The sequence below is a fragment of the Vanessa cardui genome, chromosome 7 (genome assembly GCF_905220365.1).
Source record: "Vanessa cardui chromosome 7, ilVanCard2.1, whole genome shotgun sequence".
In the NCBI taxonomy this organism is placed as follows: Eukaryota; Metazoa; Arthropoda; class Insecta; order Lepidoptera; family Nymphalidae; genus Vanessa; species Vanessa cardui.
The window spans coordinates 4,801,055-4,828,069 of NC_061129.1; the positions used below are offsets into that span (position 1 = coordinate 4,801,055).

The window sequence follows — 27,015 nt, forward strand, 5'->3', positions numbered from 1 at the left end:
TTAATCTGCATAATTTGAATCAAAATGAGCTCATATATTCATAACATAAAACTTTGCGTAACAATTTGTCATTAAGGCCAAAAATACTTCTAAAATTCCCGAGACGCACGGGTAGACCTTGCGATAGAAGGGTAGTATTTCCTGTTCCTGCAGGAAGGCAGGGGGGGCGGTCCTCTTTGTGTTGCGATAACCGGAAGCGAAGGGCTCTGAGGACGGAGGGTAATGTCAACTGTAAGGTATTTTTAAGTTTCTTCTCAGTGCTGATTATTTTTTCAAATATTTTAAGAGATATTTTTATATTTTTAGTACATATATTTCATTCCAAAGATGATTAGGTAGTAGGTACGTACGACCTTATTATATTAGCTGAAAATATATGTCAATCTTTATAATTTCAGACTTAATCGATATTATAAATGTTATGTCACGTTATACTCCGTGTATTACTTTTGTTGAATTATTTTTTTGAAATAAATGTATGTGGTAAAGCCAGAGAATTGATAATTCGATGTTTGAAATTGGTAAAAAGCAGAAATGACACTATCAATTAAGCTGTAAAGCATCAGCTAAATGCTAATGTTGAATAATGTAACATAATATGTAACAACACACGATACTTAGTAGATACCTACTATAGCAGTCCGCGGCCAGCAATCACGGCTAAATGGCTACTTTTAGCGTGAACAATAATAATTTTTAGTTGCACCGAGTGCCGATAATGGCTACAATTTCCGACGATTAGCCGATAGCCGAACATTTTACGGACACTTGGAAAAACGACTATAATAATGCCTTCGAGTGCACTGTTGTAAGTCTTAGTTCCGGCTATTTACTAGACCGACCGATCTTCTAAATAAAAATAGTTTTAACATATACGTACCTACTATACGAAACGTAGCCTACGTACTACATTTTCAGTGACAATTTATAAGTGTATTTGGTAAGATTTATAAAATTAGAACTGTGTCTAAGTATGTTCTGCAAAAATAAGAAATAAAAATCTATTCAGCAGTTCCTGAGGAGTAGAGGCAAAAATTAAATTCTCAGAGTATTTTTAAAAAGCCAACGTCTTACATATGTACCAAGAATCAAATTCAAATAAAGATGTACTTTTCTATAAGAGATCATTTACTTTGAAGTTACGGCTTTTCCGTCGTGCCGTTCTAATATTGCTGGTTGTTTACAATAAAAAGTCAATTGTAAAAGCAAAGTGATGTAACCAAGTAAAGTTGATAATACGAGCCCATTAAGCCTAAACTCTCGTAATCTCGCACTCTAAAACAAAATGTCCGCCGGCATTCAGCCTCGTCCTACGTAGTGCTGTGATACATTTTAATATTCGTATCGACAATTATAATTCGAAAAGTTCAAAAAAGTATCCCTTTCGAAAATGGTATTGTTTAAATTACATTAAATTTTTAGATAAATCAATAATACATTAACAAAATTTATTATAAATAGTAATAAAATAATAGTAAATTGTGCGATATGGTTTTACGTTTTGAAACAATTATTTTTAGTATAACATCCAAAGTTATAAGAAAATATTCTAGTGTTTGTGTATATAGTTGGAAATACTGATACTTAAGTGATGTCACATCCCTCGGCCCGTATCCGAAGCGGCATGCATTTGATAAATATTTGCGATTTATTTCATTCCTGGAGCCATTTTTTGAGAACGCCCGTAAAGAGACGAAATGGCGGCGTGTTCAACGGAGCGGCACTGAAGTTTTGGCGGGAAAATAAAAACGCGTTTAACTTTGTGTTAATATTATATTGTGCCATTATTGCGCCATTTATTATAATACCGGAAGGGATGGGGTTGAAATCGCGTTTAATGGACGTTTTGTTAGAAAAAAACAATTTTTAACGATATTTGGGCGATGCTTCGGTAAATAGCAATTTATCAAATGGATATTTTATACATTAGTCCTGATGAGTTTTTATTTTGTTCGAATGATATATTTGTTTGTTTTTAATCTCGACTTAAATATATTTTGTTTGAAATATAAGAGTAGGTATATTATATTAATACTCACATAAGCGATACATAATAAATACAAACTGATTATGACTAATTAGTAAAAGATAACACTTAATAACACTTAGACAATTAGAACAGATTTATCATTCTGTCTATGATATCTATGGTGATTAATTATATCTTTTTCTCCTCATCATTTTCATGTCTTTATTTTGAGACCGATTCGATTCCTATGTTTTTTTATAAGAGATTTCTCTTGTGAGATTATTTTTTTATGAACAAAATGCGCTTCAAGTTACATATATATTGATCATCTAGCTGATCCTGCGGCTTCACCCGCGTGTAATTTATAAGAGAATGCCTGTAAGAAATAAAATGTCAGTACACAAATTACCCTTTCAAGGGGTTAACTTAGGAAAGTAGCCTATGTCCTTCCTTTCCCAGACTCAAGCTATCTTCACACTCTATTTTAATCTTAATCGGTTTAGTGGTTTATGTGGGAATATAGTACGACACCATTTAGATGTGGCATCTGTAAAAGTTGTAAAATTGATCACAGTAGAACTAAGTGCGTCATTAAAATCATGAAACTTTTTTTGTCATATAACGAAATACATTTTCTAAATTGACGATTGTTTTTTTTTTAAATTTTTCGATGCTATATTTAAATTGTTCCGATTATACTTTCGAATTATAATATTAGTAAAGGTTTATTTTACAGCAAAACATTTCAAGAAAACTAAAAGTATTTGTATTTGTTACGTACCGTAATCAAAGATTGATGAAAGAAGGACGCAAGCAATTGCTTCGTTTCGAATCGAATGCATTTGTCTAAGCCCGCTGAAGTTAGACTTCACGAGACGTTCGCACACTACTGCTATTTACTTAATTGTTACCAAGAATCGTACGTAGTCGCATCTCTAGACTATGCTAACACACTCACAACTTTTATTGCTGAAACTACATATTTGCATCTAGACTGGTTGCTAGTGTCTGAACGGCCAGTTGAGATCGCTCGTATTGTAAAATAAAATAAAATTGGAGTATCTATTTGTAATATTAAAATAGCCCTTTTACTCAAGGCATATGTATGTATACACGGAACACATACCACAATAACATTTTTTACAATCTTTGTCTGTTTGTTCCGGCTAATGTTTGGAACGGCTGGACCGATTTTGACGGGACTTTCACTAGCATAACTGATATAATAAGGAGTAACTTAGTCTACAATAATATTTTTTTTGTTAAATTCAAACGCGTGTAAGGTCGCGGGTAAAGCTTATATAATATAAAACAGCGTATTTAATATACAAATTAAAACATTATTTGGAACACCATGATATATGAAGAACGAGGCGTTGGTCGATCGAATCACGCCCAGACCATTTTTTATCGAACACTTTACTCAAACAAGATTTTTTAAGTAACTACATATCTACTTTATATATAGGTAGGTATGAGTTCTTATTTTATATTCGAATGAATAGAGAATCGTGAGACGTACGATGATTTGCAAAACTTACTTATATCGTATTTTTTAGAAAAATAATACGATCTTAATTTAACCCTTTATCTTATTTTAACCCACCCTTTCAGTGCAGAATTATAAAATATTTAATTTTAAAAACATCTCCAGATATTCTTAATAACCGTCACGGTAGCATGCGATCCGCCGAAAGACGGAGAGGGTACCGCTGGTTTTTTAATGGGTAAACCCGGTGTGCTTGGGCGTACTCGTTCTGGGCTCCGGAGAGTCAGACCCCCCCACTTTCCATCACGTGGGGGAAGCGCGTAATGCGTTTTTCCAGCGAGAAAAAAAAAACAAGATATTCTTAATAACGGCTCAGAGTCTAGAAGTAAACAGCGTTTGCACTTCGGCACCTTTAAGAGCGTAGACCCTCCGCCTAATCTATGTCCAGTAGTATCATATTTCCCGTCCATCAGATTATGAGAAAGACAGAAAGGAGAGTTCACTTGTTTGCGCACACACTTGTGCATATGTCTCACGCAGATGGCTCTCACTTGAAGATAATCGCTATGGGCGAAATTTTTCACAATATTCCTTCTCTATCTACATACCTATCGCCTATTCCAAAGGAAGTAGGAAAAAGATAAACATACCTTTGATTTACATGTTTCATGCGATTTGCTAATAGCTCAGATATATATACTGTGCATTACTAAGAGTTCATGTATAACATCTTTACACTTACTACTTATTTCCACTTATATTTTACTTCCACAGTTCCTATAACAGTTTCGTCGACGTTCAAATAGCCATTCTTTCGCAAATGAATATCACAGATTAATCAAGCTCTCCACAAATGATATGGCGTCAATTTGCTGTCAAATATTAGTTTTTTTGGATTTTCTTCTCTTATAGTTGGAGTAAGGTATACCTACTCTGTGTATTCGGTTTTGAGAATTGAAATCGTTTTTAAATTTGAATTTTTTATATATATATATTTAAAATGACCAACTAAACATAACCATTTGTTAAAAATTAATCGATTTTTCAATGTTAAAAAGCTTGGCGTGTGTGTCCCAGTTCACGGCGCGGCGCGCACTTTGTACAAAGATCATTAATTACCAACGCAATCTAACCGCCGCGCGCGCCCTTAGGATATTCATTACTACGTGAAATGTGGTTAACCCTAAATTGCTGTGGAATAATGCTATTTAGGTTATTGATTTTTGGCGCAATACGAACAAAGACTGAGAAGATAATTTATCTTGTAGGCACGTCCCAGGTCCAGAACGAGTCTTCAGAAATTGAAAATTAACGTTAGCAAGCGAATTACAAAACAATTCATCTATACGTATTTGTTCGTTTATTTGCTAATTTTGATTCAATTACAATATATCATAAGCACCAACTTAAATAGGCATGTCTACTAATACTTATGAACATACATATATAACCTTTTTTTATCTATCGTTATATTTAAAGAGTATAGTCAAGGCCTTCCGCAAATGATTATTAATTCGTATTTTCCCCTCGGGTAAAGCATGTTTGATGAAAGGATACGACAATAGCCCAGAGGGTTAGATTCGAACCTGTGACTACAACATCCGTAGTCGTACTCTATCTTAGAGTTAAAGAGGCTTCATAGAGATCATGATTGTAAATAAAGAATAGCGTTCTGTGAAAAGTGTTTCTTTTGTTGCATAATATTCTGATTCACATTTGTGTTTATTTTGTAACAGATTTTCAGTGTGAGGTCTTATGATTTAAATATCAATATTTCTATTGTATTTCAAATCAAGTTTTAAATCATGTGGATAGAATTATTTACAATAAGCAAATCAGCAAATCTTTATAATTGTATTTATTTATATATGTTTTACTAATATTATGCTTCCTTATAATGTTACTTTGTTACGCCGCTAGGCAATTATTGTAATTTTTTATTTAATGTTCTCATGTAAGTGAATGCCATGTATTCTTAATGAGAATTAAAGATCTTTAACACGAAAATATACGTTAGAAGATTGATATTGTTGTTCATTTGAAAACGCTCAGTGCATCCCAAAAAATGGTCACCGTTAGCTGGACTAGGTGTGCTAGATAATCTATAGTATCGAGTCCAGTGGCGACATTGACGTCTCTCGTGCTCGGCTGGATGGTGCTCGGCGTCCCCTTGAACCTCTCGAGGGCCATCTCACATTCACTGCATGAGCACTTCTAGCTGTATATCTGGGTTGATGGTGGACGCGTCATTAAACTAACCCATGTATGCAACTCTTGTCCCTTTCTCGGTAAATTTAGATTAAACTACAACTATTTTATATACATTGTGTCAGTCAAAAATATATTTATACGAGGCTTTATATGAAGACAGTTATACAACAACTTTAAAATTGTCTTTCATAATCATATTGGTGAGGTGAGGTGGCCCAGTGGTTAGGACGCGTGCATCTTAACCGATGATTGCGGGTTCAAACCCAGGCAAGCACCACTATATACAATGTGCTTAATTTATGTTATAATTCATTTCGAGCTCGGTGGTGAAGGAAAACATCGTGAGGAAACCTACATGTGTCTAATTTCATGGAAATTCTGCCACATGTACATTACACCAACCTGCATTGGAACAGCGTGGTGGAATATGTTCCAAACCCTCTCCTTAATGGAAGAGGAGGCCTTATACCAGCAGTGGGAAATTTACAGGCTGTTACTAAATATATTGGTACGATTAATCACACGTAACTACTGTTGCCTAAATGAACACAGACGATATTCAGAAAAAAATGGCAAGAAATCGAGTAGGTACATACATAGGTAGTTACATTATTTCAAGAAGGTCTAGTACTGTCTGTCGAATGAGATAATTAGATAGACGGTTGATCGCATTTAAAATTTTATCATTACTATATATTGAAACATTAAGTGTAAGTCGCCATTACAACGGTATTGTACAGCTTGTGAGTAAGACAATATTACCTAAACTTTATTATATTTCGTTGTTTCATTCTTCAGATATAATTAACTAGGTAGTCCTTCTAACCTACAAGGTAACGTCGCATATTTAAGAGTTTTATTTTTATTTTTTTTTTTTTTTTTACTGTGGTACATAATAAAAAATAATTTTTCGTGTACCTACATTATTTCCTTCATCGTTACTGCGCTCAGTATTAGCCTCATTCTTTTTTCATGCGAGGTAACGATCGCACGCGCTCTTCAAATATAAGAAAGTTTATCATTACAAGGACATAATGCCGAAACGAAAAAGTCTCGATAAAATTAATTATTACAAAGAAAAAATTAAGAAGTTGGAAGAAAAATGTAACCGACGCAATAAACGTCGTATAATCATTCAATCCGACTCATCTGACGATAATTCAGGTAAGCCTTATATTTTATCTGCAATATGAATAATCCAGAGTCATTATGATGTCTTTTCATCCTGAGTTTAGCCGAGAGTTAAACGAAGGAATGCATACTTGAATGTTGGCCGAGAGTCAAAATCAAGTAGAAAATTTGTTCAATATCGAACTCATTATGTTGCAGATGTTGAGGTGCCCGTAGCAACTGAAAATATTCTGCCACATTCTGAATCCCCAGAGGTTCAAACAGAAGTCTCGGATTTGAGAACAAATACAATTCTCGATCTACCCACCTCGGACGGCGAATTACACGGAGAATCAGCAAACTTGACGCCTGAGTATTTGCAAGCGCTAGGAGATGCTATTAATGAAGTACCTCAATACGGTGAAGATATTCACCATGACTTAGCCCTAAGGTGGCTTCCTATATTACGTAGAGGCCTACCTAAGGATGTCCGCGAAAAACTTGTGACATCTTACTCAATACCGAGTAACTGTAAGTTATTGAAAGCTCCATCGTTGAACGCTGAAATTTCAGCCGCAATTACTGATTCTCTAAGACAACGTGACAAAAAATTAGAAAATTATCAACAACAATTAGGCGTGGGTATAACAAGTATTAACAGAGCAGTGACATTGCTATTAACGGATGAGGATAAAATTAAAGCCATCAAAATACTCTCGGATGCAATTCGTATTTTGTCAGACTTGCACTATCAGGATAGTGATACTAGAATTAAATTACTATCGCCTAGTTTAGACAAGTCAATTTTAAATATTATTGATAATAATGAAAGAGATGAAACACTTTTTGGTAATAACCTTTCGGAGAAGATCAAAGCAGCCAAGACTATAGAAAAACAAGGTTTGTCAATAAAGAAGAATATTATTCCCTCGAAACCTCCTTCCGTCGCTACACGACCTCGACAGGGAAACTGGTCGGGCCCTCCCCGGTTCCCATCGAACAGGGGGGGGCGCACAGGATCACGGATGCGAGCTTCGACGACGGCAACGATACGTCGAACGCTCCCTACGGGCACAGCACTGCTACCACGACCCAGCCACTCGAGCAAGCAACGCACTCATCAGCCGCACCGACATCCATAGAGGTACATGCTGGTCGTTTACAATTATTTTATAATTGTTGGTTAAAAGTTACAACCAATCGTGTTATTTTAAAATGGATTCGCGATGGTATCTCAATACCTCTTCTTAGTCACGTAACTCAAGTTTCAACTCCATATAGTAGTTTTAACGACGCTGATCAACAAAACATACAAATAGCAATTGATAAATTATTAGAGCTAGGCGCTATTTCATTATGTTTAACGAGACGAGACCAATACATTTCTAAAATATTTTTGGCACCGAAACAAAATGGACAAAAACGGTTTATTTTGAATTTAAAATCTTTTAATAAATTTATACCTAAAATTCATTTTAAAATGGAGGATTACAGAACAGCGGCAAAATTAATAAGTAAAGGTGGATTTCTTGCAACAATTGATTTAAAAGAATCTTATCTTTTAGTTCCTGTCGCACAAAGTTATCGCAAATATCTCAGATTTATTTTTAAAAATAAAAATTCAGAAATAAATATGTACGAATTTAAAGGCATGCCTTATGGTTTATCAGTGGCGCCAAGAATATTTACTAAAATTATGAAAGAGGTAATGAGCTATTTACGAAGACAGGGACATACGTCTGTAATATATCTAGACGACATATTGTGTATTGGTGTAGATTACGTAGATTGCTTGAACAATGTAAAAGTTACTATGCAGGTACTTGAATGCTTAGGTTTTGTTATAAATTATCAAAAAAGTTGTATCGAACCTCAACAAAGTTGTAAATTTTTGGGTTTTACTTTTAATACATTAAATATGTCAATTTCATTACCAATAGAAAAGCGAAGGAACATAGTGAGATTAGTTGAGAAATATTTACAATTACCCACATGTTCTATACGTGAATTTGCTCAATTCATTGGAGTACTGACAGCTGCATGTCCAGCTGTTAGATACGGGTGGTTATACACAAAAGTATTCGAAAGACAGAAATATCTTTTACTTAAAAAGTCACAAAATTATGACACTAAGATTAAACTTTCTAAGGTAATCATACCAGACTTGTTATGGTGGAAACAAAATGTTTATCAAACATTCTGTCCGTTAAAAATAAGAAATTATGAGCTAGAAATTTTTACCGACGCCTCTAGATCTGGCTGGGGTGTATTTTGCAATAATCAACGAGCAAATGGACTTTGGAAAGATAGTGAAAAAGTATTTCATATTAATTATTTAGAATTACTTGCGGTTTTGTTTGGTTTAAAATGTTTTGCAAAAACGAAAAGTAAGTGTAATATACTCCTACGGGTAGATAATATTACTGCTATTAGCTATATAAATCGCTTAGGTGGGATACAATACCCACATCTCAATAATTTGACTAAAATTATTTGGCAATGGTGCGAAAAACGCAAACTTTGGTTATTTGCATCTTATATAAATACGAAGGATAATAAAGAAGCTGACCAAGAATCAAGGAGAATAAATTATGATATTGAATTTGAACTATCACCAATTGCCTTTGCTAAAATAATTAATAAGTTTGGACAACCTCAAATAGATCTGTTTGCTTCTCGCACCAATACCAAATGCAAAGATTACATATCATGGAAACCTGACCCTGAAGCAGTAAATGTTGATGCATTTACGGTCAATTGGAGTAATTTATATTTCTATGCTTTTCCACCCTTTACATTGATTTTAAAATGTTTAGAGAAAATCGTTCACGATAAATCCACCGGGATTCTAGTATTTCCTTACTGGCCCTCCCAGCCTTGGTTTCCATTATTGCAAAAATTACAAAAATCTGAAATTTTATTTATTAACAATGGTATTTTATATGATGACAGGTCACAGAAGCAAGGACAGAGCCTACAGCCTACCCTGGGAGCTGCCATACTTTGCGGCTCGCATTCTCCAGGCGGGGCGTTCCCAACCAAGCATTAGATCTTGTTTATGCGTCATTATCAGACAACACTATACGGCAGTATAACGTTACTTACAAACTATGGTGGAATTTTTGTATCATGAATAAGTTTAATCCTATGGATCCCTTGGTTCATGTTGTCGTGTCATTCATAACAGATCAGTACCATAAAGGCGATTCCTATGGATCTCTTAACTGTCATCGCTCGGCATTGTCCTTACTTCTGGGTAATAATATAGGAAAAGACGAGTGTATTTCCCGAATGTTGAAAGGTGCTTATAGACTAAGACCTAGTGAACCTAAATATAGACATAGTTGGGACCCACAAGTAGTATTAAATACTATAGAAAATTGGTACCCTAATCAAACCCTTACTTCGGAAAAGCTTACGAAAAAACTTGTCATACTTTTAGCGCTGTGTACTGCGCATAGGTTGCAAACATTTTCATTAATAAAAATAAATAATATTAAATTATTTCAAAGTGAAATAAGAATTTATATCCTCGATATAATCAAAACATCAGGAGCAGGAAAAAATCAACCAATTCTTATATTGCCTTATTTTTTAGAAAAACCAAGCATTTGTCCGGCTAGGACTTTAGTTGATTATATAGATAGGACTAAACATTTAAGACCAAGTAATATAGATAACTTGTTTATTACTTTGAAAAGACCTCACAAAGCTGTTACGTCTCAAACTATCGGTCGTTGGATTAAACAAACTATGGATTTATGTGGTATAGATATGTCAGTATTTAGTGCACATAGTACAAGGCATGCTGCTACATCAGCTGCTCGTGCTGCGGGAATTTCCGTGGATGTCATCCGTAAGACGGCGGGCTGGACCACCGATTCGGAAACGTTTGCTAAGTTTTACGATCGACCAATAGAGAATCGTGACAGCTTTGCAAGGTCTTTATTACTACCCAATAATAATTAAATTATTTAAATTACAATAACATTGTGAGAAACTAATAATAATAAATAATGATATTAATTTATTAATTGTGGTTTCATTATGATAAAAATGAGCAAAACTTGAACATCTCTAAACATCTACCTAGTTAATTATATCTGAAGAATGAAACAACGAAATATAATATATGATCAAACGAACTTCTCAAGTGAAGTTCGATCATTATTATATGAGTTGTTTCATTCGAAGATATAGATTCCCTCCCTCCCAAAAGCCCACAAGTTTTGCAAAAATAAATACTTTAAAGAATGAGGCTAATACTGAGCGCAGTAACGATGAAGGAAATAATGTAGGTACACGAAAAATTATTTTTTATTATGTACCACAGTAAAAAAAAAAAAAAAATAAAAATAAAACTCTTAAATATGCGACGTTACCTTGTAGGTTAGAAGGACTACCTAGTTAATTATATCTTCGAATGAAACAACTCATATAATAATGATCGAACTTCACTTGAGAAGTTCGTTTGATCATATATTATATATTTCAAGATATTAATTAATAAATGTTAAAAAAATATGTTGTATTCTAAAATTTAGTTATTAAAATGTTAACGCCGTCAGTGATCTGTTAAGTAGGTATCTACGTAGGCAAATTTATATTTATAAGTAGTTATTTGCTATTGACAATCAATTCTACTAAAATAGTATTTTTAGTAATTAAAGAGATTTTAGAAAATTCGTGTAAAATAATAAGTGTTATTATATGTAATATCTATATGTAACTAACTTAGAAATACATATGAATTTAAATTAGTAAACATATAATAATATATGTTAATATTTTCCAAATTGGCGATTGCTTTTTTTTTAATTTTTCGATGCTATATTTAAATTGTCCCGACTATACTTTCGAATTATAATATTAGTAAAGATTTATTTTACAGCAAAACATTTCAAGAAAACTAAAAGTATCTATTTAATTCAAATATGAGAAGTAAACAAATTACACAAAAATTTACGACACAAATTATTTCATAAATAATTGTATGATTGATTGGTTCCAATATCAAATTCATAAGTTTCATGTCAATGTTATATCTGCCTACCTAATACCTACTTACCACTGTAAATATTGAAATACCGTATATATTAAAATGTCCGAATAAAGTGTAACAGAAATTACGAAGGCGCGTACTTAACTGACAACTTAAAAAAATGTACACGAAACAACAATAGACCGATTGATAACTTATCAACGTCTAACCCTAAGCTATCTAGGCCAGCGACCTGAAGTAGCCAAGGGAAGAATACCCTTCCTCCCCCTCCCCCTACCCCGTCCACCCCTAAGCGACCTGCCGAGTCTTTAATTGAATAATCCCATTCATTAATCATAAAACCCGTCTGGAGGTGAGTTTAAATTATTTTCAGTCACAGTGACTTGATTCCACGCTTAATAGATTCGTAGTCATCGATTTTGTTCTATTTTTAATTTTCGTATAAAATATTTAAAAAGATAATATGATTATATTTATCAACAAATCACGATAAGACAACTTTTTATTTTATGTCTCAACTTTTAATAGTTATTCTTAATTCCAGTTTTTAATATAAACTCCTTATTCACATTTAAGAAAATGTTTAAAAATATAAAATCGTTGTTTGGTATATATCTACTTATTTAGTCAATTATAATTTTTTTATTTATTTAACGAGTAACGTAACCTATGATTATATATTAATGATAATACCTACTAGGATATAAAAAACTCTTTTATTCATCAAGCTAAACACGCAGACACTATTATATAGGTGTATATATGTAACCTTTCCAATAGCGCTCTACTTACTCAATAAAAATAAACAGTCCACTATATCTTACATAGGCAGGACGCAAGGGCCGTACCTATATCAAAATCAAGACCCGGGGCACGTACCCGCTACCCACATCCCACGCCTTACCTACGTTATGTTATACACAGACAGGAAGCGTATTCCTTAACTCACACAAGCAAACACGCTTCACTAAATACACTCACACACTGCATCGCCCCTTTGTCTTAGCTAAGTGTCAACCAATAAAAACAAAGGATTCGAAAATGGAACAAAAAGAGCTGGCCAATCGCGCAGCGCGTCACGCATGTTGATGCGCGGCTATTGGCTTGAAAAAATCCGTTTAGCTCTGATGACTTCGACTAGACGTTAAGATTGATCGAAGGAATTTATATTAGTTCCTTGAACACAACCACACATTAATCAGCTAGGTACATATGTGCTCTTACTAGATATCTAATTTACATTATTTTTAAAATGGTTCTATTTAAGCTTACTTAAATTTAAACAAGATTCAAACGTCAACTAGCAGAAAAACATTAGATTTTATGAAGCATATAAGTTGTATGAATGAAATGTTATGGTATTTAAATAGCTTGTAAAATGATATCAATATTCGTCACAAGTTCTTTCATCATTGAAGCGGTTATCACATCTCGACATTCACGGAGACTTAGCAGACACCAAGAATAAGGAGAATATCTCACGGCGTGTGTTCACGTGTGAACGGGGGGAGGCGAGGCGGGAGGGGGAGGGGGCGTTCGGAGGGTCATTTATCATTCATATCATCTTCGCTCCACTTCGCTCGCCGCACCGCCGTAAATAAATAAGAACAGACTCATCTTTTACAGCCGGTTCCGAAACTTAAATTCGAAATTGTGTTTTATATTCGACTAAACAAAGATTTTTATTCCTTGTAAATAATCATTTATCATACGTCGTTTCTAAATTGGTTACCTGGTTAGGGAACTTATCTAGGCAACTATGAATGTTTGAGATACACGAAGATAATAGACAATTCGAGTAATATAAATAAGCATATGTTTCGTATGATATTCCTCAGTTTCAAAGTCGGGACACGTGTTTGGTGAAAGTTATTTGACCTAGATTGTTACGATACGCAACTAAGTCAAAGTTCTATTTCACCGACCTACATTATTTACATTCAGCGTCTACATACAGAAAACAATTAATTGAACTTAGTAAATATATATCAATATATACTTCAAATAAAAACATATTCATTAATCAGTAAATCTTGTAATACAATAGCATAATTAAATTGATCGAGAACACGAGCAGGTGTATTCTGAGCAGACAAGACGTCCGAACAATTGCGAAACCTTTTATTATCTAAGCATATTAGGTGCTTAGATTCCAAATAGTTCCGCTCGCTCTCCTCTAAGAAGATTAAGGACGATTGGACGTCCCAGAGACGGCGGTACGGGACGATTTTCAACACAATGCCAAGGTAGAAACAGCATAGAGAATGGCCCATCAATCTAAGTAGACTATATCGATCGCTGACCATTCCGGCTTAACCGTATCTGTAAGACTGGTTTATAGCAATACAATTACTAACGTAACGCGCTCGATGTTAGTAGTTTTCAACTTAGTAAATTGAAAGAACGCATAACATCTACAGCTCAGCGTTGCGTTTGTTTGGTCCGTCATAATTGCTCTGCTGCATCTCTGAGCTGACGAGTCGCCGGCACAAAAACTCCTAAATCCAGTTCATTAGGGCTCTATTCACGGCCCACCCCTGGATGGAGATACGCGGTGATTACTGCAACCGCTCCCGACGGCTCACGAATAAAGACTGCATCATAATTTCACCAGATACACCCTCACAACGTATTAAAAGGAATAACGACCTTAATCCGGGGATTTAGAGTCGCAATTTGGAATGCTTTCTCTCGTGTCACTTGCACAATGACATGTAAAAATAATGAACAAACTTACGCTTTCAGCGACGTAAGTTAAGTCTTAGCTCGGGGATGGGAAGGGTTATATTCGTTTGCGTTCCGTCAACGGAGATGTTTTGTAAATTAATAGGAGGAAAAGTTTCGCGGGACGTCGTACCGGCAAGGTTGTCGCAGTTGTGATTCAATTTGGACGCTAATTTAATGACGTTGTCGCTAAGGAAAACAAATTGATATTCATATGGGACCACCGGCGGTTTATCTTATTTATACTTTTACATCTGACGTCGATTTCATAGAATCATTAGCTGAGAATAATGTCAACTTTTTGTGCTATTTTCAAATTTTGCGGAACTTTAACGTTTCAGAATTTTTGGTCATTAGTGAAAATCCTTGTTCGCAAAATGTTAAGCACGTTCCTTATAACTATTGATTGTTGGTATTTTCGAAAATAATGCAGAATAATTATAATTAGTGCGCGCATTATACTCATTGAAAAGAATCAGTTTTATTTATTTAAAATGATTGAGTGTTTGTGAAGTAATAGTCAATAAGCAATACTCGCTTAGATCGTAAATTGAAAATGCATTCAGGAAATGATATCAATGTTTAAAAACTTCAAAATCTCTCAAAGTACCTTCTCATTTAAATGTAAGTAATTGTAATCGTTCCGAGTTTTGTAAATAAAAATTTTAGTAAGCGACTTTTTAAAGTCAGCAAATTTAGTCTTTTATTTAATGAGAATAATGTGCCTGTTAAGAAAAATTAAAAATAAATTATCTTTTATAATTCCAAGTCTTTTATAATTTAGGTTCGAAACTGTGGTATATTTTCACCTGACTTGTGCAGGTTTAAACGTTATCTCACGATTTCGTCGTTTCCCTTCATCGCTCTGCAAGAAATTAATTATAAATAAAAAATTAGCTCATAAAACATATTTGTTCCTATAATTAAATACGAACTAAAGTTAAGACAAGTTTATAAATTCTTACAATAAAAATGTACATAAAGAACCAAAGAACATTGTTTCGATACGGCGTCCAATTGGAAGTATTGATACACCTTTACTTAATCTTCTTATTTTACGCCGTATTAAAACAATACTTAAGAATAATATTATAACAATTTATGCATTTGTAATATTAGCTTTTGAATATGAATAAGTTAAAGATGATTGATTAACATTATTACTTATCATTTCGCCCAATAATACCCAATATTTTTTCCGATTTCAACAGGTTAGGTATGACTTAATTAAACCGAGACCAGAAATGTCAACTGGATTCCACATTTGGAAGCACAAATCAATTTAATTTATGCCTAATTAGTACCTATATATTACAATGTGAATGACCTTAGATGGAGGTGAGACAGATGTCAGCGTAATATAAATCAGTTACTTTAAACAGACAAAGTCAAGCGACAATAATTGTATGTAGATCCATTGGATACGTCTTTCTTCTTAGATAACATTGAATGTTGATCGTTAATAAGTAGTTGAGAGCGTCATCCTGGAAGACGGCAATATTCGCGCACCCCGGAACGCCTGGTTCCCAGTGCGTCGTCAACGAGATAATTGACTCGTCGGCTGCGTCTGCGCATTGTTGGTGTCGTTACACCCTCGTTATTCAATTCAACAATTGCTCCTTGTTTCGTCTTATCGAGGCTAATGCGATGCTTTCTTGGAACTGATGTTACAATGTCTCAGGATATATTTATATTCAGATCGATTGCATGTTAGTCCCTTTTTCCTTATATTTTATGAAGTATAAAGTTTATTTTAGTTTTCTCAATTGCTGAGATAACAAATTCATCAGAATATAACAAAGATACATCGTGCCCGTTAAACTTGTGTGCATCCAGCGAGAAAGTATTTAGAAGGCTAAGCTGAGCTGTAAGGTGGAGATAAACGCGGACCAAGTAATCCTCTTTGTGTAAAAATGTCCCCAGTGTCGCCCCCTACCGGCGCAACTTTATTAAAAAGCGCGTAATCCCCACTAGTGGACTGGGTAACGCGATTATACTCTAAATAACTCAATATGGACTATATGAAATTGAATTTAAATCCGCGCTGATACTCTTGTACTTAAACTATATTATACATCTGTTGTAAACAAGTACCTACTGATTAAAAGTTAATTGGAATAGGACCATACGTTAATATAATATAAGTTACAGTTAATATATAATTATTTAAAAAAATTCTTATCTATAAATTATTTAATTTTAATTCAACCGTATATTTTTATATATATATTTTTTTACAATAGACAGTAGGTATAGATCAATAGGTATTTATTTTGTATATGATATGTATGTATATGTTTTATTTTTATTTAGATTTATATAAGTATATCCATATAGTGTATTTTAAATACTATTGTGTTTTTTATATTATATTGTTATTTATTTATTAATCACCGCCTTCATTCTTTTTTGATTAGCCTAAAGGTTGACTGGCAGAGTATGCCTTCAGGCATTAAGTCCGCCTATTGTCCCATAAATATATTTATATATACATGGTGTTCAATAAAGCATTTAAATATAAAAAAATATGTATAAATATATTTACTAGCTTCTTTGTTATAAGTTGAATTATAGGAAACTAGTCGTCAGCCGCAGCTTCTCCCAGTTGTTTGGAGGGAACGGTCGTAGATTTTAGGTAGGTATAGAAAACATTATGTCCTTTCTTAGTTTGCTTCGTATAAAATATTCGGTTCAATATTTTGGACATGTATGATCAACAGACAGATAGGCCAGAGTTACTTTTACATTTATATATAAGTATAGAGTAATATATTGTTATACTAAAGGTTCCGAAATTTATCTTATATGGGTAATAATTTATATCAACATTTTAATTGATTCAAATTCAACGCCTAACAATTTAATATCATGTTTATCTAGAGTTCTAGATCGAAAACTGGTTCCCTTATTCGGAATTCAACGTACTTACATAACATCTTTAGGTACCTACATATAGTAAAATTGAAGTATCTGTTTGTAATATTAAAAAAGCCATTTTTACTCAATGCATGCATATGTATGTATACATGGTACATATAACAAAATATCATTTTTTACCATTTTTGTCTGTCTGTTTGTTCCGGCTAATTTCTAGAACGGCTGAACCGATTTTGACGGGGCTTTCACTGGCAGATAACTGATATAATAGGAGTAGCTTAAGCTACAATAATATTATGATTTGTTAAATTCAAACGCATACAAGGTCGCGGACACAGCTAGTCTATCACTAAAAGCACAGCTACCAATTGCAATACACTACATCAATAAGTCAACACAAAATCCGAATCTTATTAGAAATTAAAATAATGTTTAAATTGCTAATTCCAATAAGTTTCCAAGGTACATCTAATACGCAAACGTAGCTTAGTATCTTGACACCCCGACAGCAGGAAGCGGGGAGAGGTGGCATACTTCATTACTCGCAGATCAAACAATCGCCGACGCCGCCGCCATCTTGCCGGAAGAGACGTCACTGACGCGCGATCGCTTTGATCCTACACAAAAATAACTCTCTAATTCGAGCCCTCTGAAGCCTCCAGGTTTGCGATTAATGTAATTGCTTTTTTGTACATGTTTTATTGTTATTTGACGCTTTAAATAAAAACGATGCAGCGATGATGTGAACATTGTCTTATAAATTTAACTGTTGATTATAACTGATATATGTATGTATATAATATAATATATAATATATAAATAAATATGAGACACCATCACATACATTACTCTGATGCCAATGAAAGTAGCTAAAGCACTTGTGTTATGGAAAATCCAACCAAAGGTACCAAAAGAACACCCAGACCCAAGACTACATAGAAAACTAAATGATAATCTACGCCGACTCGGCCGAGAATCGAACCCGGGACCTCGGCGTACACAAGAAAACCGGTGTACACGCCACTCGACCACGGAGGTCGTCAAAAACTTATTTACTTAGATATAGTTTTAATTTTTTTGTTCAAATACTATTCAACCATAAAAGTATTACTCTGTCATGATTACAACAACCTTGTAGTTGACTTAATTACCTAAATGAAACATTTTTTATGGAATAGGTTGGCGGACGAGCATATGGGCCACCTGATGGTATGTGGTCACCATCACCCATAGACAATGACGCTGTAAGAAATATTAAATATTCCTTACATCGTCAATGCGCCACCAACCTTGGAAACTAAGATGCTATGTGTGTGCCTGTAGTCACACTGGCTCACTCACCCTTCAAATCGGGACACAACAATACTAAGTACTGTTATTTAGCTGTAGAATATCTGATGAGTGGGAGGTACCTACCCAGATGGGCTTGCACAAAGCCCTACAACCCAGTAACCGTATTACAGTATAAAGATGATATAACGTAAGTTAAATTAATGATCACCGTATTATAGAGATAGACAGATATCCTATAACAACATTGTAGACATGTTATAAAAACAAAACGAACAAGAGAAAAATGAAAACCACAGAAGAGAATTAACAACCAGAAAATGTACAGAATAATTTTTTTTAAACATGAGATAATTAGTTGCAACTATTTTAATTACGAGTAAGTACTATTCATCACCTTTAAAATTGCAATAAAAAGTATAAGCAAAATTTAACGTTCTGGTGCCTCCTTTTGTATCTTGGTGTCTTTCTGTCATGCGGGTATTTGGTTTTTGACAATCATAAAGTGAGTGTAACTATTTTATATAAAAAATGTTTTTTAAGTTCGACTTGATATCATATTCGTACATATTAAGATGTATGTGATGGTGTACTATTGACCAAGTCGTATATGAGCGGTTCGTTCTTATGACAAATATATACGGCAACACAAATTCCTGTTCTTTTAATCTCTCAACTAAGACTCTCTCTCTCTAATCTCTCAAATAAGACGAGATATACGACACGATTAAAAAAAGCGCTGGTCCTAGGCACAGGACCAACGGCGAACCAAGGTATACAGGATTCAAACTATCAAAGTCCTACTGAGAAACTAGTTTCTATTGAGAATTTCTTAAAAAGAAAGATAAATAAAAGCGTGTGTGTTTCGCTGATAAATTTGGAGAAGCAGTGACCCTATATTATTGGTACATCAATATTTAGTTACATACATATAACAATTACATATTAAATATATGTATCACTAGTTTTCATGTGTTAGGCTAAACACGTAATCTCACTTCAAGGAAGGACATCCTTCCTCAAATTCGATTTACTAATTTGTTCGTGAAAGAGCAACAGATAGACAGACAGACCGAGTGTATTTCACATTTATAACATTAATATACATTGAAAATGATTCACACTTTAATTCTATACACAGCCGATATTATGCGTTGATTCTTAGTAAAAAAATCTAAACCTTAATTTACAAAAGCAAAAAACGTAACTATTTAGAAAATTAATAAAAAACCCTTCACACTCAAAACCCCAACGCGGTGTATCGTGACACCCTTGTTACCATAAATCGTCTAAACAACAAAACGCATCACACTAAATCATGTAACTATTCAAAACAGTGACTTCTGACGGCGAAAAAAACCGATAAAAACTGTGTCATCTCCCTATAGAAGACAAAAGACAGTCTTTAATTGTCGGTGAAAAGGTTCGAAGACAACAAAAGCGTTAGATGTCAAGCCGTATCAAGGGAATTAGAAGTGTATTATACACGATGAAAGGATTACACAGGTGTCCTGCAGCGGGCGTCGGATTACATGAGGTTGCATGGAGGATGAGGTTAAACAAAAATGTATCCCAAATCTGGACCATTTGAAAACATGGAAACTTTTTTAAGCATATTGATAATAGCCAAGAGGCGAGGTGGTATAGCTGTTAGATACACAAGTCTTAACCGAATTCTAAGCTTCGACAAGCATCTCTGAAGTTTAGGATATTTCCCAAATTAATCATGTAATGTTTAATTTACGCCCAACACGTAACAACTAGAAAGTAGGTTATAATCATTAATAAAAATGAATTCATGAAATTTATAATCAGAACTAATTAAATAGGCAATCATCATGCACATATAGTGTTATTGTTAAAGATGAATAAAAATATAGATATTTGTTTAAATATGTGCTGTGACTGCCATTTCAGAATGTAATAAAATTTTACTAGCACTTTCGTCTTCTCCTCGATCTTCTACATCAGACTGGGTATCCGAAGTCCTTCTATCGTCCCCGTTCCACGGCTTCTTTCTACGAGGTATGATTTTTTCGCAGAAGTAGCGCATTTTCAACTAATACATCTCGTTACCAAGCACGCTGATGACAACACTTGGCAAATAAAATTCGCCGCCAGATATTTCAGAGGTGTTACGGGGCACACACGGTGTGTTACGCCAGGGCGACTATGAACAAGGACAGGTAAAAAAATACAAATTAGATTAGATTTGTTTATTAACATAAAAATTAATAACATTAAATGCCTAAATACATACAAATATATACAAATATACACTAAAAATAGTTACTGTATATATCTAGACCGCGTGGAATGGTGGCAAGAATGTTAGCAGCATTTCCATGTTGAATCGCAATTCCGATCCTCTGGACAAAAAACGAACCAGCCCTCTTGTCACCAGTGAAGGCAATGAGGCGAGGTGTAATACTTTTGATGAAGCATTTTGCACCACTACTCCAAGGGCCAAGCCATATTTGATTAATTTATTTAATTCAATATTAAATAATTTAGTATAGAAAGGCGATCTATACTAAAGGCGATTGTAGTAAACGCAATGCTACCGGTTCGGAATGTCAGTTTTACAAGAAGAACTAGAAAAGTCTATTTGTTACTATGTATTTACAAAATTTAAAAACAATTAAATCCACATAACAGATATATCCTGCCTGAAAGTCAACAACTGGCATCCTAACTGGGTCATTTTTTAATCTGTCATCTCATCTATCTATCTACGTACTACTATATACTACTATGTACTATAGGATAAGTCCTATACCTACATATCCTCTTTGTCTCTGCAGATGAAACTATTATTTAAATCCTAAAGATATTGAGTCCAAAAGCTACCACTCCCGTGTTTTTATAATTATTTGAAAATGGAATGAATAAAAAAGAATACAATAGTTTAAATGCACAATAGTTATAACAATATTTACAAAACGCCTACAAGTGTAACTCCACACTTAGTTTCCTCGTCACGAGTGTCATGTTACTGAAACAATTTTGCAACTCTGATACGAGTGCTGAGGTAACACAGACTCGTTTGTAATTATAGCCGTATACATACCATTAACCTCCATCAGGAAACTCCACAAATGTCATTTGCGATGCACTTTGTCTCGCGTCTCGCGTTACCTGTCACAGGCAGCCATTAGAGTTGACCTCCCACGTTTCTAACTTACCCTATGAAACTTACCCTCCATGTCTTGGCTATTGGCAAAAATCGTGTCGCATGTGACAATTTCCTTTAACACCTCTAAGTCGTGCGTTATAAGAGCTATTTTGGAATATGTTTTCGTTTTTGAACGGTAATGAAAAATGTGCCGTTGCTGCCTCATGACCCAAAACTTGTCATTTCCTCCGTGATTACTCGCCTCAGAATACGTTCGGTGTAGTTGTCACGGAACGCAAGTTATTATTGGTGAGTGTCGGTTTCAGCTACTGCGATATGTTGACATTTGGTAGATATGCTTTGTGAACATTATAACCTTTCATGGCAAAAATCAAATGTTATTATTTTACTTAATATTACTAATGATTTCATATTTAACTCAAAAATATTCCATGTCAACTTAAATCAGGTCGTTTTCTATTTTTATTAGTAGGTATATTTTATTAATATATGTAGTGTATTATAACTTATAGTAAGTACATTGAAAAAGTATTTAAACTTAATAGGTTTTTTTCTAAATTCTTTCTAATCTATTTTTTCTTGTATTGTCTACACTCTACACCTATATTACTTAAGAAGTTAAACGTAGAATTATAATTAATGTTTTTTAAAGCAGTAAGTTATGACTAGGAACTTTGTTCATTAGTCGCAAAGTATAAAAAAACACGCTTCATTATGACAACATTAAAATCGTCTACATTTCTTTATTAAAAACAAACTGTATAGCGCCACAGGAATCTCATAAGTTAATGACGTGGCACACAAATTACGTTTACACCTCGAGCACACTCTTTTAAATTATTAAAGTCGCACATAATCGTTCCGAGAGCGTCGGTAAAACGTCACGAAACCTTTCCGCGACAACTCTTGTGCCGTGCATTTCGAATAACAATATTCTGTCGCCGCAGGAAATGACAATTATTTTTCGGTCCATACCATAAGGATTGAGAGAATGGATCCTCTTTCACACGCGCAAAATACCTTGAAGGAGTCCTTTGTATGCGCGTACACGACACAGCGGGACAAAAAATGTCCATTCACAAAAATAGGTTAGTCGCGAAACTCATGCGCTCTCAATGGCGCTGCACAGGCCTAAGTATTTAAAACAATTTTGTTTAATTTAACACCGTACGTAATCAACGATACTTAAATCGCTTTGTAATTACTTTTAACACGAACCTGACAAGTGAATGACATAAATTAAAAAGTCTTCAGTTGCCGATAATCGGGTGGCTATTACATAGTATCTAACAGTTTTTAAATTTTATTAACGTCACCTATAAAATACACTATCATCAAAGTTTATTCAAAGAATAATCATTGCGATAGTAATACCCATTATTATATCCGACACGTTCAAATTACGACCATTAAGAGCACGAGAATTGGTGTTAATATCCTTATTCAATCGGTGAAGTGATTAGAACGCGTACATAATATACGAATAATGATGGAGCCAACTATAACATTTCACATCGATGAGGCGGTATACGATTAAAAAAAAACTAGTGAAGGAACAATGCCACGCTGTCTGCCGGTAGACAGGTATATGACGGGGCACATTTTATTGGTTTTCCGAAACATTCCCTTGCCCTATTAATAAATGAGTGGCGGTAAAAAAACTCGTAGAATCCATTTGTCAGGAGTCCAGTGATTTATGGGCAAGGACTTTTGGGATTCCTAGAAGAAAAATGTTTTGTTCTATTTGCTTACCTGTCACTTTGATTTAGAGCGGGAATACATTCGGTCTAGCCGTTAAATACCTATTTACTGTGACGGAATTTAAAGTTACCCTTACGACCATGTTGCGAGAAAACTTAAGATTACCAATTCACAATCGGTACAAGTGTGTACAGGTATTTATATATAACACGCATTAAAAGTAATCTAAAGAGTGTTTGAAGACCATAATATCATGCTATCAAAAATAATAAAATTCCCTCAATGCCTTCGATGTTACAGAAACATGACCTACGAAATATTTCAAATATTTTACATCGGCAGCGTGAGTCATCGAAATATTTGTTAAACTAATTTTATAATTAAAATGTTGTATACATTTTTAAATGTATTCAATACTAGTTTCTATAAATCGGTCAAAAACAAATACTGTTGATTTCGTTTGAGAATTATTATTACATAGAACGTAACATTCATTAATTTAATGTCTAACTATTCATTTCTTTTATCGTCTATACCAAAAATGTCTTTAAAAATAAAGCAAATAATGACAGGTTAGATATTAACCAGCATTCCCTTTCTTCATGAACTGGACAGTTCATGGAGTGTTCAAATTACGATATCGCAACGTCACCGCGATACGATCGATACGTCGTCGGTATCACACCGCGATCGCGCCGCAAAATGTGCTGACCTCACGTAGGTGTTACTTATCGAATGATATGAGAATATTCCTTCCGCGATACTTATGACACTAGGCCTAAGACGTGAACTGTTTTTAATGGATTTTTCGTGACTTACCGTTTGAAAAATAACTACGTATAAATTCTGTTTTAAAGAAATATAAATGCGGGTACCTATTAAAACTATTCTGTAAACTTATTGAAATGTCCGTTATATACAACTTTCGTAGATGAACTGACAACTCCTCGTGTTTGGAATGCATCTTTTAAACGCAGCGCAGACGCTGAATCTGCTATATTCCTAGAGTAGGTTTTGAAACACTAAAGTTGGTAGTCATCGCAAACCAATAAAACAAGAGCTTTACACGAAGTGATTCGGAATGCTTTTTCAGATTTCTTATATTTTGACTATATTTGCTCATTATTTAAGAATAGATATTCAATTTTATCAAGCCAAAACTCAATTGAAGTTTGTCTATATTATTAAAACAGAATAGAATAATCTATCTAATCTTACATGAACGTGATCTCTTAATCTCGACGTTCATATTCCTTAGCTTTACACAATATAATACTTAGATAAATCTAAAACCAGACAGTATATAATAATTCCCAAGAACTTGATCAGGGTTTATCCTCTCACGCAATACCTCGAGAGCAACAGTCCCCGGAAGCCCATTGTTCAACGAAACTCTGAAAATATCGAACCGCGCCAAATCTCTCGTTTAATCGAAAAACGTTTCAAATTTTGCCCAAACAAAAAATAGTTCGCTAATCCGCGGCCTCTTTGATACCAGCAACCGACAGGGATAGAAACATGTTTGTTTCTGAAGAAATATCCTTTAAAAAAGCCACGGATTATTGATTTCGGCGAAAAGTCGTCGGTCGGTACGGATAATGTTCCCTTACGGTACGAGAACGAATTACTCGCTGAGGGATAAACACACCTCTTATTTCGACAGAAAATTTACTAATCTCGTGATCAGTCGAGCGTGAAAATATTACCTGCCTCAAAAATATTACATATATTTCTATAAAATATCGTTAAATAATAATGTAGACCATAACACCGTACACCATTAATTTGGTGCTATCATTAACTAACAAGCAATATTAAACTGCATAATTAATAATCCGATCGCAAAAAAGAGTAAAATTAACATCGGATCTTTAATAAAATAAGACGGAGCGTGATCGATCAAAATAATAATTAATAATAGATCAGCTTCGAGTGCCGACTGTGATGGATCCCTGCACTTAGTCATCGCATTTAATTAAAAATGGCGTCGTAAATGAACGGTTATATTTCAAATTTTTAACTTCTCATCATTAACACCTCGTTCACGCATTTATACATACCTCTATGTCATGACCGCTGTTGCACAATCGTCAATAATATAAGTATATAATAGGAACAGCTGTTATTGCGTTATTATTCAAATCGTAAATTATGAAAATATTTAGTAATTCGATTGATATTCCAAGTCAGTTTAATTGGTTTTAATCGCTTGGCATTCAACGATAAAATATTTTTTTGCGTAATAGGCATCAAGTAGACGTTTATATTTGTGTATGTAATTTTATATCCAATTATAAATAAAATAAGTATCAAAACATTAATAACATAATAGAAAGATATTTGTATAAAATGTTTTCGGACGTTTATCAGCAATGCCGAAAAATGATTAGAGTCGTATTTGTTACCTATTTTATTTGTAAGTTAATAAACAAACATTATTCTGTGTATAATATGTAATTGTTGTTGTTAGGACAGCTTCAATCGATTGGATTATTTTTTCGGTTACAATGACCAATTTCAACAGAGACTAGAACTGCGTGGAAGATTTTATGGTGCAACAAGCCTGTCTGTTGATACGGGTGCATTCTACATTCACTTACCATACCCTGATGAGACAGCAAGACGCTGCGGTCGTGAAGAGATGGGATTCAAAACCAACGTGATGAAGCTTGATGCTTCAACATTTCTAACTTCAAAAAATAGAACTTAAAATAGAGTGTCCTAATTAATAGGCTAATACTAGAGTGTATTAATAATTATATATTAATTTACATAACGGCTTCAGATATATGAATAACCGGATGCGAAATGTCAGTTTTCTTTTGATAAATTTAATCAATTATAATTTACAATTAACAGTGTCTGATTATTTATTTAAGACAACAGGTGCGAAATGAAATTATATCTTTCCTATCGGTGTATTGATGATCAAAGACAATCGATGGTGTTACGTAATTGGATTAGCCAGATATGAAGTTTAATTGCAGAGCGGATAGTGATGGACGCGCGCTGCGGGGTGCGCTCTCTGCGCCCGCGCCGACGTAGCACTGAGTTCATAGACTGGATATGACTGCTATAATAATTATAATAGAAATATTCTATGTTTTATATTGTAAGTATTATTAAGATATGTAAATGAAAATATAAACTGTTTTTTTTTTAAATTAAAAATATAGATCTTTATCGCAGGTATATGTAATTTGTGCGTTGTTATAGTATATCGCGTAAAACAGGCGCTTTATCTGAAATATTCATGTGGTGAATAAAATGTATGTATTTTAAAAATAATCTAGGATTCGTTGCACTGTTAAAATTAGATGTATTACGTGTATAATACTGAGGGGAAATAATACAAGATATATTGGTTATATCCATACTAAGAAAGTGCATAAACTCAATCTGCAAAGCGGCAGGAGGTGTGTTGGATCGAACTAATGATAACGGCTCGATCGACGGATTATTACATTAAACTCGATGTTTTATCATCAAGCGCACCGCCACTTCAC

The 27,015-nt window shown here is 34.0% G+C and overlaps 1 protein-coding gene across 1 annotated transcript; it reads left to right on the forward strand.

The window, feature by feature from the left end:
• The first annotated feature begins 6,699 nt into the window (after positions 1-6,699).
• LOC124530930 lies at positions 6,700-26,554 on the forward strand. The gene is made up of 6 exons (XM_047105302.1): positions 6,700-6,833; positions 6,999-7,310; positions 7,521-7,679; positions 7,745-7,923; positions 15,717-15,721; positions 26,497-26,554. Exons 1-6 carry the CDS (start codon positions 6,704-6,706, stop codon positions 26,552-26,554), a joined length of 843 nt encoding a protein of 280 aa, XP_046961258.1. The 5' UTR covers positions 6,700-6,703.
• The last annotated feature ends 461 nt before the right edge of the window (positions 26,555-27,015 follow it).